At 34.3% G+C, this 12,454-nt stretch overlaps 2 protein-coding genes across 2 annotated transcripts; one reads left to right on the forward strand and one right to left on the reverse strand.

Moving 5' to 3' along the window:
- The first annotated feature begins 6,683 nt into the window (after positions 1-6,683).
- Positions 6,684-9,404, forward strand: LOC116129254 (purple acid phosphatase 22-like). The gene is made up of 5 exons (XM_031415004.1): positions 6,684-6,991; positions 7,067-7,358; positions 7,896-8,464; positions 8,689-8,777; positions 9,122-9,404. The coding sequence occupies exons 1-5, from the start codon at positions 6,710-6,712 to the stop codon at positions 9,402-9,404; spliced, it is 1,515 nt and encodes a 504-aa protein (XP_031270864.1). The 5' UTR covers positions 6,684-6,709.
- Positions 9,405-11,169: 1,765 nt separating this feature from the next.
- LOC116129255 (secreted RxLR effector protein 161-like) lies at positions 11,170-11,667 on the reverse strand. Its single transcript, XM_031415005.1, has one exon. It carries the CDS (start codon positions 11,665-11,667, stop codon positions 11,170-11,172), a length of 498 nt encoding a protein of 165 aa, XP_031270865.1.
- Between the last annotated feature and the right edge of the window lie 787 nt (positions 11,668-12,454).

Consider the following 12,454-nt stretch of genomic DNA (forward strand, 5'->3'; position numbering starts at 1 on the left):
CGGGACCTCTTAAAACATGTATATCACTCATAATAATAGAAGCAAAACTTGATCTACATTAGATTCGATTGCAATAGACAAAATCTCACAAACAGAGTAAGTAATTAAGAAATAGAAGCTAACCTAAGTTTGTGGTGTCAAGATTCAAGAATCCAAGCTCAATAAAGGGTGGAAGGCTGTAGGCGATAGCTGAACAATAGTGGGGTGAGAATTTGAGTTTGTAGTAGCTTCGTTGTCGGATTCAAACTTGCAACAGCTTCGATTGAAGGGTAAATGAAGGTTGGTCATTGGACAGCGGCAGCTGAATGAAGGCTAGACAATGGTGGCGTCTCAGACCTTGCGGTGTGATGAACCCAAGCTCAATGAAGGGTGGACGGTGGTAGGCGACTACTCAATGAAGGGTGGCATCTCAGACTTGTGGTGTGAAGAAGTGAAGATGATGGTGGCAGAGGTAAAATAAACTTGAAGGGAAAACGTCTTTTTTTTAGCTTTTAGGGATTTTGCAGCCGAGTGTAGTTATGGCAGATTTTAGGGAAAATATGATATTATGCGAGTTGAATCAATTGATCGAGCTCACGAGCTTCGTTTACTCGAATGATGTCGCGAGCAACTTGAAGATCGTGAGCTATTCGAATCGAGCCCAGAAAAGCTCGACACCTTTTGCAAGCTTGAAGGTAAGCTCGAACTTGCGAACAACTCGACTCATCAAGAACTGAGCCTGAGATCGTGATGAGTTGAGCCCAAGTAGCTCACGAGCTACTCGATTCGACTACAGCCCTAGGTAGACCTAACCCCTTTGAGGGGCCTACCCTCAAATTTATTAAAAAATAATAATAATAATAATAAAAACTAATTTTTTTCCAATGGAAAAGTCTTATCTAGAATCTCTCCTTATTCTTTGGGATTCTACCTGTCTTTATTGATTTGACATTTATGTCCTCCTCTTTTCCCCTAATTTAGTCCATATAATATACCACATAAATCACTATTAACTGTGATTTTTAGTTTTATGACTTGGCCTCACTGTCATTTTATCTGTACTTACCTTTATGTCTTTTTTCCCTCTATCTAATTAAGTACTTAATAGATGCCAATTCCCTCTACTAATAAAAGATTTCATGTTGTAACTTACACCCCTTATCAATAGAAATTAAAATTAATAATTTATATAATTATAAACTAATAATCTACTTAATAATTATCATTCTCTTTCCTTGATTTTAATAAATTTTGAATGATTGTGTTATACTCTTTTCACAAAGCTATTCTCTAATTAATGACAATGACGTGACATAATTTAAAAAAAATCAAATTATAATTTAATTTGAATCATTCATTGAACTTTAACCATGACAATCTAGTGTTAAGAGCAAGCCGAATTGTTTACTATTTAATTCTTTAAAGAACTTAATCATATAAAACATTACTTTAAAGTGCATATAACTCAACTCATTTTTCCATTCGGCCCTTGCTTCTTCCCTTCCAATTTCATCACAAATTTTCATAAGACATCAACAACATCAATTGGTAAGAGAAGAATTTGAAGTGAAAGCAAATTAGGTTAAGATTTAGGGTCTGCTTGGGAGTTTTTTTTTCACTAGTTTTGAGGAGTTTTTAATTAGATTGGTTTTGAGGTGTTTAAAAACCATTATTTGCCAGATTTTTTATGGACTGGTTTAAAAACCCCCCAAAACTAGTGTAGTGTATTTTTGAGGGGTTTATAAAACACCCCAAATCGGGGTGTTTTGGCTGGTTTAAAAATTTTATCCAAAAAAAACCGTTTTCCACTATTAATAATCCCTTTGCTGCTAAAAAAAAAAAAGTCACAGAATAGAGGAGCCAGTAAGCCTCTTCGTTTGATTCTTCCTTCTCCAGCTTCTTCAATTCTCTCAACAAGGTTTGTTTTTCTCTTTCTCTCTCATTTTTTGTTTGGGTTTACCATGCCATGCTTAAATGAGGGAAGGATCCTTTGTTCTTCTTAATTGATTTGCCCTAGATTTGCAATAGGTTATTCTATTAATCACATTTGAGATGAATTGCCGCTTGTTTGAAAGGTTATACTTCTTTTTAACTCGTATTACTTCATTCAATCTTCAACATTTAGATGACTGTTACAATGCTTTTGAATCTTTCATTTATAGAATAATACGTTAGAGTCAAATCATAAATTAGGCTTCTTTTTTTTTAATTTTTTCAGTTTGTTTTGTGTGAGCATGTGTGAGACTAAAACCGTTTTATTATTTGAGTTCTCTTTTTTGCATGCTTGTGCTGGCTCTGGCTGATATAAGTTGCCAATTAATCACATTTTTATTTAAAATACTACACCAGATGCTAATCCAAGTTGATGATGACGAAACGTTTATGGAGAGAAACCCCCAAGCCTTCTACCATTTTCTATAATGCAAAATGCTTCCAGTTAAGACAAGAACAAAAAGCCAAAGCACCATTTACATTGAAACGATGATGTCCTTTTTAATGGACCCATAATTTCCAAAACCAACATTTTTTAAGGTTGTATTTCAGTTGGTTTCACAATTAATTATTGATATTTTGCACCTTTTGTTAGGCTTTTGTTATGGGCATATATGAAAATTTATCATTTTAAAAAACTGTCAGAACCACTGGAAAATAAATTCCCAAGCACAGGTTAAGTGTTTTAAAAATCGCTACTAAAAACCCCTCAAAACCGCTACGATGGTTTACCCTCATAACCGCTACCATAAAACTCCCAAGCAGACCCTTAGAGTTTAGGTTTAACCTTTTTTGCTCTCTTCACATTGAAAATGTTTTTCTCGTAAAAATTTTCTTGTGAATTAGATGTTATTTTCAACATATTTGCTCAAGGTTTTGCCTCTCATAGATTTATTCAAGTAAGAAAGTATTGTGTTATTACATTCTTTCTTCTTAGCTTCTTGATGCTGTATTGTTTCTTTTGCTCAAAGTTTGGTGGTTTTTTAAAAGTTTTCACTAGTTGATTGGCAAACAATGGCGGAGTTGTGGAGGCCCCCCTTGGGTAAAATCTTGGGTCCGCCACTTGACACCACCATATTGTTATGCAATAATGTTGTCATCATGGTTTTAGTGATGGTAAACAAGATAGGTCGGGGTGGGGACCGCCATCTCCATCCTTATCCCCATCCCTAAAATGAAATAGCATCCCTTTCCCTGAATTGGACAATTTAGGGATAGGGCGAGGATCCCCTATCCTTGAATTGTCCAAATAATATTTTATTTTTAATTTTTGTAATTTATGATGACTATTTTTTCAAAATATTAAGTTTTAAGAATTCTATTTTTAGTTTAATCTAAATCATATAGAGAAACAAAAATTGATTTTGCATTCAAAGTTATTAATCATGTTAAAATATTTATGTTCAACATTCCAAATTATGTACTAACACGCACATTTAAAAGTCTTATTTTCTAATTGTACAAGAAAACAAACTAATAATTTACATTAAAGATAATGAAAAAAAATTCATAATCACGTACATGGATAATTTATATAAAATTTGCATGCGCACAATTTAGATAGAAGTTTACAAATTTTAGATAGATTTTTACAAATTTTAGATCGGGTCAGGAACAAGCGGAGACCTTTTCTCGCAAGAAAAATTTTCATCTTTTATTTCTTGACTGCCATGTTTGATTATCAAGTAATATAAGATTCCGGTAATCTTCCAAAACCAATAGTAATTATTATTGGTAATATAGAAGATAATCTGATTACCTCCATTTTCTTAGGTATTTTAAGATTACCTGGTAATCTTATTTTTGTTACAATTTTACCCCTTATTAATAAAACTTTTGGACAATAATGCCTTTTTTTTTTTTTTTTTAAATTGATTTACATTAATCAGCCATTACAATTTTACCTCTATTTAATTAAGTTTTTAGACAATAATTCCCTTATATTTAAAACAAATTATAGGCCCCTTAGGACCACCGTCGCCTGCCAACCATCATCAGCCGCCATCGGAAGTCGCCAAAAATGGCCATTGTACGTCGATATGACAGTTTCCGACCACATTGATGGCAAAAAACGGATAGAGGGCCATAGATTGGCCGGAAATGGCCAAATCTATTTTGGTTGTTTCTGGCTAGATCTACGGCTTCTGGTCGTTAATGATGGCCAGGTGGCCAAATCATGGTCGTTAATGATGGCCAGGTGGCCAAATCATGGTCGTTAATGATGGCCAGGTGGCCAAATCATGGTCGTCAACGGCCAAAACTTTGGCCAACTCTAGCTATAGATCTGGCCGAAAATGGCCATATCGGTGTACGACTGGCTAGATTCGACCGATCATGTGTTGTTACAGCCATTTCCGCCACTGCCAGTGGCTTGGGGTGGATGGGGGTGTTTTTGTTAAGTTTTAAACTTTTTTATTGCTGGGGTGTTTTAGCAATATCTCAAACGTAAGGGGTTAAAAGATATTCAAAAAAAATAATAAAAACAATATTATATTAATATTTAAAAAGGAGGGCAATTTGGTAATCTATATAACATACCCACCAATTTATCCTCCTAACCAAACATATTAATATAGCATATCCACCAATTTATTCCAAACTAACCAAACACATTTCCCTAAACACATCGGTAATTTTCAATGTAATATATCTTTCTATTATCAACATAACATTCCCAATAATACAATATTTCTTGAGCCAAACACACCCTAAGGGAATAATTGTATTCCTAAAAATGCTAAGTCCCATGTAGAAAAGGAAGAACAAGTAAGAGCATCTCCAAATGGCTCTTTATATGACTCGAACTCTTTATTATGAAGAGTTTATTCATAAAAATAAGAGTTCAACATATTTTTTATCTTTTAAATAAAAATTAAACAGTAAAATTGGCTATTCACATTTAGAGATTCAAATTTCACTCTCTATCCTAATTTTAATTAATAAAATACTGGTTTCTACGCATTTTACCTCTTATACTAAGTCTCTTTCTTGAAAATAAAGAGTATCTTTATTAAATTTAAAGAGTTCATTGGATTTGAATAAAAATTTTGTTCTTTATATTTAGGTATTAATGAAGATACTCTTTAAAATAAAGAACACCATTGAAGATGCTTTAAAAAATGTTTATAAACACTTACTCATCACGAATTTGGTAACAATTAAAGCCCATTGGGCTACCACTTGTACAAGGCTTTATAACCCAAGCCCAAATCTATCTGATTATAAAAGTCTAAAATCTAATTATAATTTTTTTTCTTTTTCTTTTGTTGTACACAAAATGTTTATCATACGCAAACTGCCACGTGTAGAAAAGGATATTCTTTTATATATACAGTTGAATAATTAAATTATAATTTTACAATTAATATTATGGTTTCACTCCTATACGCTATACCGAAGGGCACGTGTCTCCCACGAAAGGCATCCTCATTCAAGGTCAGCTTCATTACATTTAACAATTGAAAGGATTGAGGTCTTCTTAAAGTTTGCCATTCTCAATAAATTTTCATGATTATTTAATCCCGAAATCTATCTGTACTCACAGGTCATCTAATATTATATTTATATATATGCGCGTTTTGACTTTAAAATAAACAAGTAAAGTTATGAGGAAAGAAAAACAACCAGTTAATTGGATTTATTTTCCTAACTTAATTAAATGGTGTTTGAAATATACCTCAAGTTGCTACACTGATCAACAATCTGAACTCAATCATGAATATTTGTGATTTATATAATCAATGGTTAATGATGGATCGCCCTTTCGAATTGGAACGGATTTGTCTCTCACTTTATAATTATCAAATGAAAGTAGATTCCTAGGATATTCCGAGGTTCCATATTTATTTATATTAGAATAAGTTTATCATTGAATTGACTTAAATATATATATATATATATAATGAATGAATGATTCCCGAGAAAGAAAAAATTGCAGTGCGTGAATTATTACGTGTTCTTATTAGTTTATAGAATTGTTACGCTTATAAAGAAATCTTATAAAGATCAAGTGATATAATAAAAAATTAAATAGAAGAGTGAATATAATAAATTTGATTTTTTGTTTTACTCTTTCATTCATTTTTTACCACCTCACTTTGTATGTAAATTTTTATAAAATTTCTTTATAAATATAGTATTATTAACTAGTTTATATCATCAATGATCTGTTTCGCTTCATTGACATAGAGCTTAATTACAATTTTACAATTAAATTGTTGGTTTAATCTTTTAATTGAACAGAATAACTTTTACAAATTTATTCCAGTAAAAATAAACTAATAATTAGTAATTAGAAGAAAACTGTTTGAAAATACATCTTAATTATACATTATTCACACATTCTTTTAAGTATCGGGTATATCTTGAAAGACAAAAACGCTAAAACCAAACCGAATCCTCTATACACACAAGAACGTTAAGCAAATTGGTCTATAAAGAAAAAGGAAATATATTAATTATACATAAGAAATACATGTATGTATACAAATAGATGTGATAAAATAGTAAAAATTAAAAATTAATTCAATAAATAAAAATGATAATAAAAGTATAGTGTGACATATTATTTAAGTAAAGAAGCTTTATACAATGAACGAATATTTTTCTGTGGTGGTAACTGAAGATAAGTGAAGCCAAAAGGATACATAGAGGGGGAGGGAGGGATACATAGAGGGGGAGGGAGGGTGGAGTTCCGTGTATCCATTGCTGTAAGCATATCCAAAAATAATATTCTTAAATGGACATACTTCACGCCATTGCAACTAATAATTTATATTTTTTCAAACTCGCCAAACCCTTTTTTATATCCCTCCCCTTCCCTACCTTAATTACAACTCATGAATCCTTAAACAAAAAAATTATGGAAAATTTGCTGTCACCTGTGTTCCCTATTCTTCTAACCATGTGCATTTTCTCTCAGATTTCACCGTCTTATGCATTAACCCATGACTATATTCGCCCACCAGCTCGAGGTCTGGTCTTATCTCAACACAAACGATCTGAATCCGACCCTCAACAGGTCTGTCTCTTCATTAACACTCTTTACTATATCATCATTTCATAATGTTAAAGTTTCTTTTCAATAATATCTTAGGTGCATATATCCTTAGCGGGTAAAGATCACATTAGAGTATCTTGGATTACGGATGATAAGAAGGTACCATCTATTGTAGAATATGGAAAAGTACCAGGTGAATATAATGCAATGGCAACTGGAGAGCATACCTCATATCATTACTTCTTTTATAGCTCCAGCAAGATACACCACGTTAAGATTGGGCCACTGGAAACAGACACTATTTATTATTACAGATGTGGAGGTTGTGGTCCAGAATTTTCATTCAAGACACCCCCTCCATCTTTTCCGATTGAATTCGCCGTGGTTGGTAAGTAGATTTTTATATATCTAGATCTAAATATCAACTCATACTTCTTCCTAAATAGCTAAATTTAGACGTTGAGCAAAAGTTGGTAGCGTTTAATTTGTGGTGAATGTTAACTTGCACGTTTCATTCAAAACAAAGTAGACATGTTTTTGTTTTGTTCTATGTTGCTTTTTGGGCTTAAGAAAGGCGTTGTTTCTTTTCCCAAAAGGAAAGAAAATGAAGAGTGTATACTGTATACTACTACTTTTATATCAATTTTGTTTAAGATTAAAAGTCATTATTATATATGCTTAATTGATTGTATTTATCCATTATTTCACTAGCAATTGGTAATATTGAATTTGATCCCACTGTTACATGTATTTTAATTAATTTCAATTAAAATCTCTGCTTTGTTTTTGTTTATTTCTTCTCTACTTTTATTGTTCCGGAGATGTTAATTTTCTAGAACTATGTAGTTAATTATATAGGTCTTTACTTGAGTCCAGATTTGTTTATTAGAGCTGAAAATGCAGAATATTAAATTGTCCCATGCAGGAGACCTTGGACAAACAGAATGGACAAATTCAACCCTAGCACATGTTGGAAGCAAAGACTACGATGTATTTTTGTTACCAGGTGATCTATCATATGCAGATACCCAGCAACCACTTTGGGATTCATTCGGTCGTCTAGTTGAGCCATACGCCAGCAGCCGCCCATGGATGGTGACAGAGGGCAACCATGAGATTGAGACTTTCCCCATTATTCAACCCCACGGTTTCAAGGCTTACAACGCCCGTTGGCGAATGCCATTTGAAGAAAGTGGATCTTCATCAAATTTGTACTATTCTTTTGATGTTTCTGGAACTCACATTATTATGTTGGGATCTTACACAGATTTTGATGCTGATTCAGCTCAGTACAAGTGGCTTCAAGCTGATTTATCAAAGATTGACAGGAAGAAGACACCCTGGGTTATTGCTCTTTTGCATGCGCCTTGGTATAATACTAATTCTGCTCATCAAGGGGAAGGAGAATCCATGAGAAAATCTATGGAAGACTTGCTGTATAAGGCACGAGTCGACATTATTTTTGCTGGCCATGTTCATGCATATGAACGATTTGTAAGTATCTTCATCACTAATCAAGTATTTTTTTTTTTTTTTTTTTCTAATATCATTGAGATATAATTAAGTCCAAGTTAGAAGTTACAGATCTAATTAGACAAGTATATTATTGGATGTGTTTAAGATTAAACAATCTCAGAAGGGGGTCCATAAAATAAACCCTATGCAATGTATATATATGAGTGATTAACTGTAAAATTTGTTTTTCCGATTAATTGCAGACTAGGATATACGATAACAAAGCTGACCCGTGCGGTCCCATGTATATAACAATTGGTGATGGAGGGAACAGAGAAGGACTTGCATTAAAGTAAGTAATTTTTCCTTTTTCACAAGCGTGAAATTGTTAATCATTAATATATCATTAGTTGCAGTTCTGGTTATTATAGAAAACCTTTTTAAAAACTAAAGATACAAGTGCTATTTGATTTCAAAATGAAGAATGTTTATCATGTTTTTCCTTGATAAGATTATCTAAGTATTATATAAGAGTTTCGGGATACTAAATTTAGCTATTCTTAGTATGATCAGCTCGAAAAATATATATTTTAACCAAATTGATTTCAAAGAGATTATGGAAATTTTGTCTTCTCTTCTGTGTTTTAGAACTTTGGATGGCTAGAAATTAATATTATATTTTGATTGAATGTGAAGTTTTAAGGAGCCAGTATCCCCTCTGTCAGTGTATCGAGAGTCAAGCTTTGGACATGGACGGTTGAGGATATTAGACGAAACCCGTGCTCATTGGTCATGGCATCGTAACAATGATTCTGACTCTTTTACGGCTGATGAGATTTGGTTTGAAAATTTAAGCACATCAAAACAATGTTGGGGAAACACCAATACCCAACAATCGTCATCAATTGGCATTAGTGATGANATCAAAATACTGAAGTGCATTCTTAACAACAAGATAATCCTCAGTAATGGAGTTTAACAGTATCATGGCTAGACTAGTCTCTCTTAGTTCCTGATATGTGCCCTTTAAAATTAAGGTCATTTTTAGGAATTCATCTAGGTTCTCCTCTATTGTCTTGCTACTATCAATTTTATAAGAAAACAGAGCACCCCTGAGAAAAGCTAAGTTTGGTGCAGATTGAAGTGCATACAAAGTTTCGAGTTTACCCCATAACCCCAGAGGGGTTTCGATTCCATCGACCTTGCTCAGTACACTGTCTAAGAGGTTCATCACGATCAGATTGTAGGCTGCTTCGTCAATCTCCTCCTTCTCCTTCAATTTCTCCTCGGGCCATTTCTTTTGATTCTCCAGTGCAAGACCGACTTTATTATATGAAAGCAGAGCCTTAATTTTCTTCTTCCAACTCCCGAAATCGATCTTTCCATTGTATTGGGAGATCTCCATACGTGTAGCGCTCATTGTATTATACAGATAGTGTGATACAATCTAAGGTGTAAGTGGCGTTGTTAGACCAGAAGTCGCCAAATACTACCATGCAGTTTTTAAGGCGGTTACTGGTTTCCAGCCTATATACCCTTAAACTTGACAAAAACGAAAAAGAACACTACTAGTACAGACTCAAGGCAATGACCAAGATTTCTTTCCTTAACCAGTGTTTGTGATCTAATCTCACAAAATAACCCCAAGACTCAGCAAGAATCAAAGTTCTAAAGCTCTAGGAACCTTTGGATTGAGAAATCCCTAAAATCTGAGAAACCCTAATTTTTTTTCGAACAAACCCTAATTTTTCGATTCGTCAAAAAATTAAACGATTTCTAAAACCTAGATACACCCTAGGACGATGGCTCTGATACCACTGTTATGCAATCAACCTAGAATCAACCACAAACAACCAAGAAAATAGAAAACACAAACAATCAACACCAGATCTTTACCGTGGTTCATTTGCCCTATTTGAGCAAGCTACATCCACGTTGAACTCCGAAAAAGGAGTTCGCTACACTATGATTATAGAACAACCACTTACAGTCACGATTACAAGAATACAACCAAGAACCCAGATCAAACAACTCTGATTCAAACCCTTAATCTGCCCTAGGAATCCTCTAACCTGGAAATCCCTACAACAAGAACACAGAAGTTCTTCCCTTGACTGATTAACCCAAATCACTCAAGAAACTCGCAGATTACAACTGAAATCAAACCCAAAAGAAAGAACCCTAATCGCACAAAAGGAAAAAACAAAAATGTCTCTGACTTTTTCTGGTTTGATCTACTGTTAATAAGAAACCCTAATCCTTTTATAGTGTTGACTGGAGGCTTGATCTCAGCCGTTGGTTTTTCCTCTAAATCAGCAGTCAGGATCATCTTAGAGCTGTCTCAAAACGACACCATTCCGTTAATACTCAGTACAATGCCGTTTCAGCATTCAATCACAACAATCTCCACCTTGAATGCTAAACATTCACAGTGCAGCAAACCCAAACAGTTCCTTCATTGTTCTGGTCTTCACAGGTTATCTTACATGCAGTAGGTTCAAGCAGTGCTTGAACTTTGCAGGTGAGACAACCTTGGTTCCCATGTCAGCTGGATTATCCTCAGTTGACACCTTTATAAGATCAGTTACCCCCTATGATACTAAGTCCCTGACGAAGTGGAAACGAACATCCATATGCTTGGTCTACTCATGGTATACTAGACTCTAACTGAGATGAATTGCACTTCGACTATCTGAGAATACAGTAACCTTGCCATCAGTCAGTTTTGCTTCGGCTAACAGACCTTACAGCCACACAAATTCCTTAAACACATAAGCAATAGCAATATACTCTGCTTCAGTTGTTGAGAGAGCAACAATGGGCTGAAGCTGTGACTTCCAGCTAATGCAATTTCCTCCAAGGGTAAAGTAATATGAGGTGGTGGATTTCCTTGTGTCTTTGTCACCTACAAAATCAGAGTCTACAAAACCCACCAAGTCAAGTGTATTATGCCTTTTATAGAAATTTAAACCAACATTCAAGGTACCATTAATGTACCTTAACACTCCTTTTAAGGCAGTCCAATGCTCACTGCTTGGATTTGCCATAAATCTGCTCAGTAAGGAAATGGAATAGGACAGGTCTGGTCTGGTACTGATTATTCCATACATCATAGATCCAACAACATTTGCATAGGGGACAAATTCCATTTTGATTATCCCAGATTCAGTTGTAGGGCATTGACTCTTGTTTAACACAACATGGTTTGTAAGAGGCATGGACATTGGTTTTGAATCAGCCATACCAAATTTAGACACTAGTTTTTCTAAGTATGATTTCTACCTAATGATTAATTCATGTTTATCCCTGTTCCTGATAATGCCCATTCCTAGGATTCTTTTTGCATTTCCTAGATCCTTCATGTCAAATTCTGATCTAAGGTGACCCTTTAACTCATGAATTTTAGACTTAGACTCACTCACAAGTAACATATCATCCACATACAGTAAAAGATATATAGGTAGGTTATGATTCAAATTAAAATAGAAACAATTGTCATATCTACTCTTAGTGTATCCTAAGCTTACAATGAAATTGTCAAACCTCTTATACCACTGTCTTGGGACTATTTTAGTCCATACAATGATTTGTCCAGAATGCACACATGGTCAGGTTTCTTGGGATCAATAAAACCTAGAGGTTGGCTCATGTAAATGTCCTCTTCTAAGTTACCATGCAGAAAGGCAATGGTAACATCCATCTGCTCTAGCTCTAGGTTATAATGGGCAACAATGGAGAGCATTAACCTAATGGTTTTATACTTGACTACAGGGGAAAAGACTTCATTGAAGTCTATTCCTTCGCGTTGGGTGTAACCCTTAGCTATTAGCCTAGCTTTGTACCTAGGGGGGTTAGTAGCTGAAATTCCCTCTTTAATCTTGTACAACCATCTGCATTTGATTAGTTTTTGGTCCTTGGGTTTGGGAACCAAGGACCGGGTTCTATTTACCTCAAGTGACCTCATTTCATGTTCCATTGCCTGCCNTTTCTCCTAAACCCTAACCTTGGCCGCAATTCCCTTGCTTGAGA

The sequence above is a fragment of the Pistacia vera genome, unplaced genomic scaffold (assembly GCF_008641045.1).
Source record: "Pistacia vera cultivar Batoury unplaced genomic scaffold, PisVer_v2 Contig21, whole genome shotgun sequence".
NCBI lineage: Eukaryota > Viridiplantae > Streptophyta > Magnoliopsida > Sapindales > Anacardiaceae > Pistacia > Pistacia vera.

Coding starts and splice junctions, on each gene's coding strand:
- LOC116129255 (XM_031415005.1), bottom strand. CDS start 11,667: ATGGCTGATTCAAAACCAATGTCCATGCCTCTTACAAACCATGTTGTG.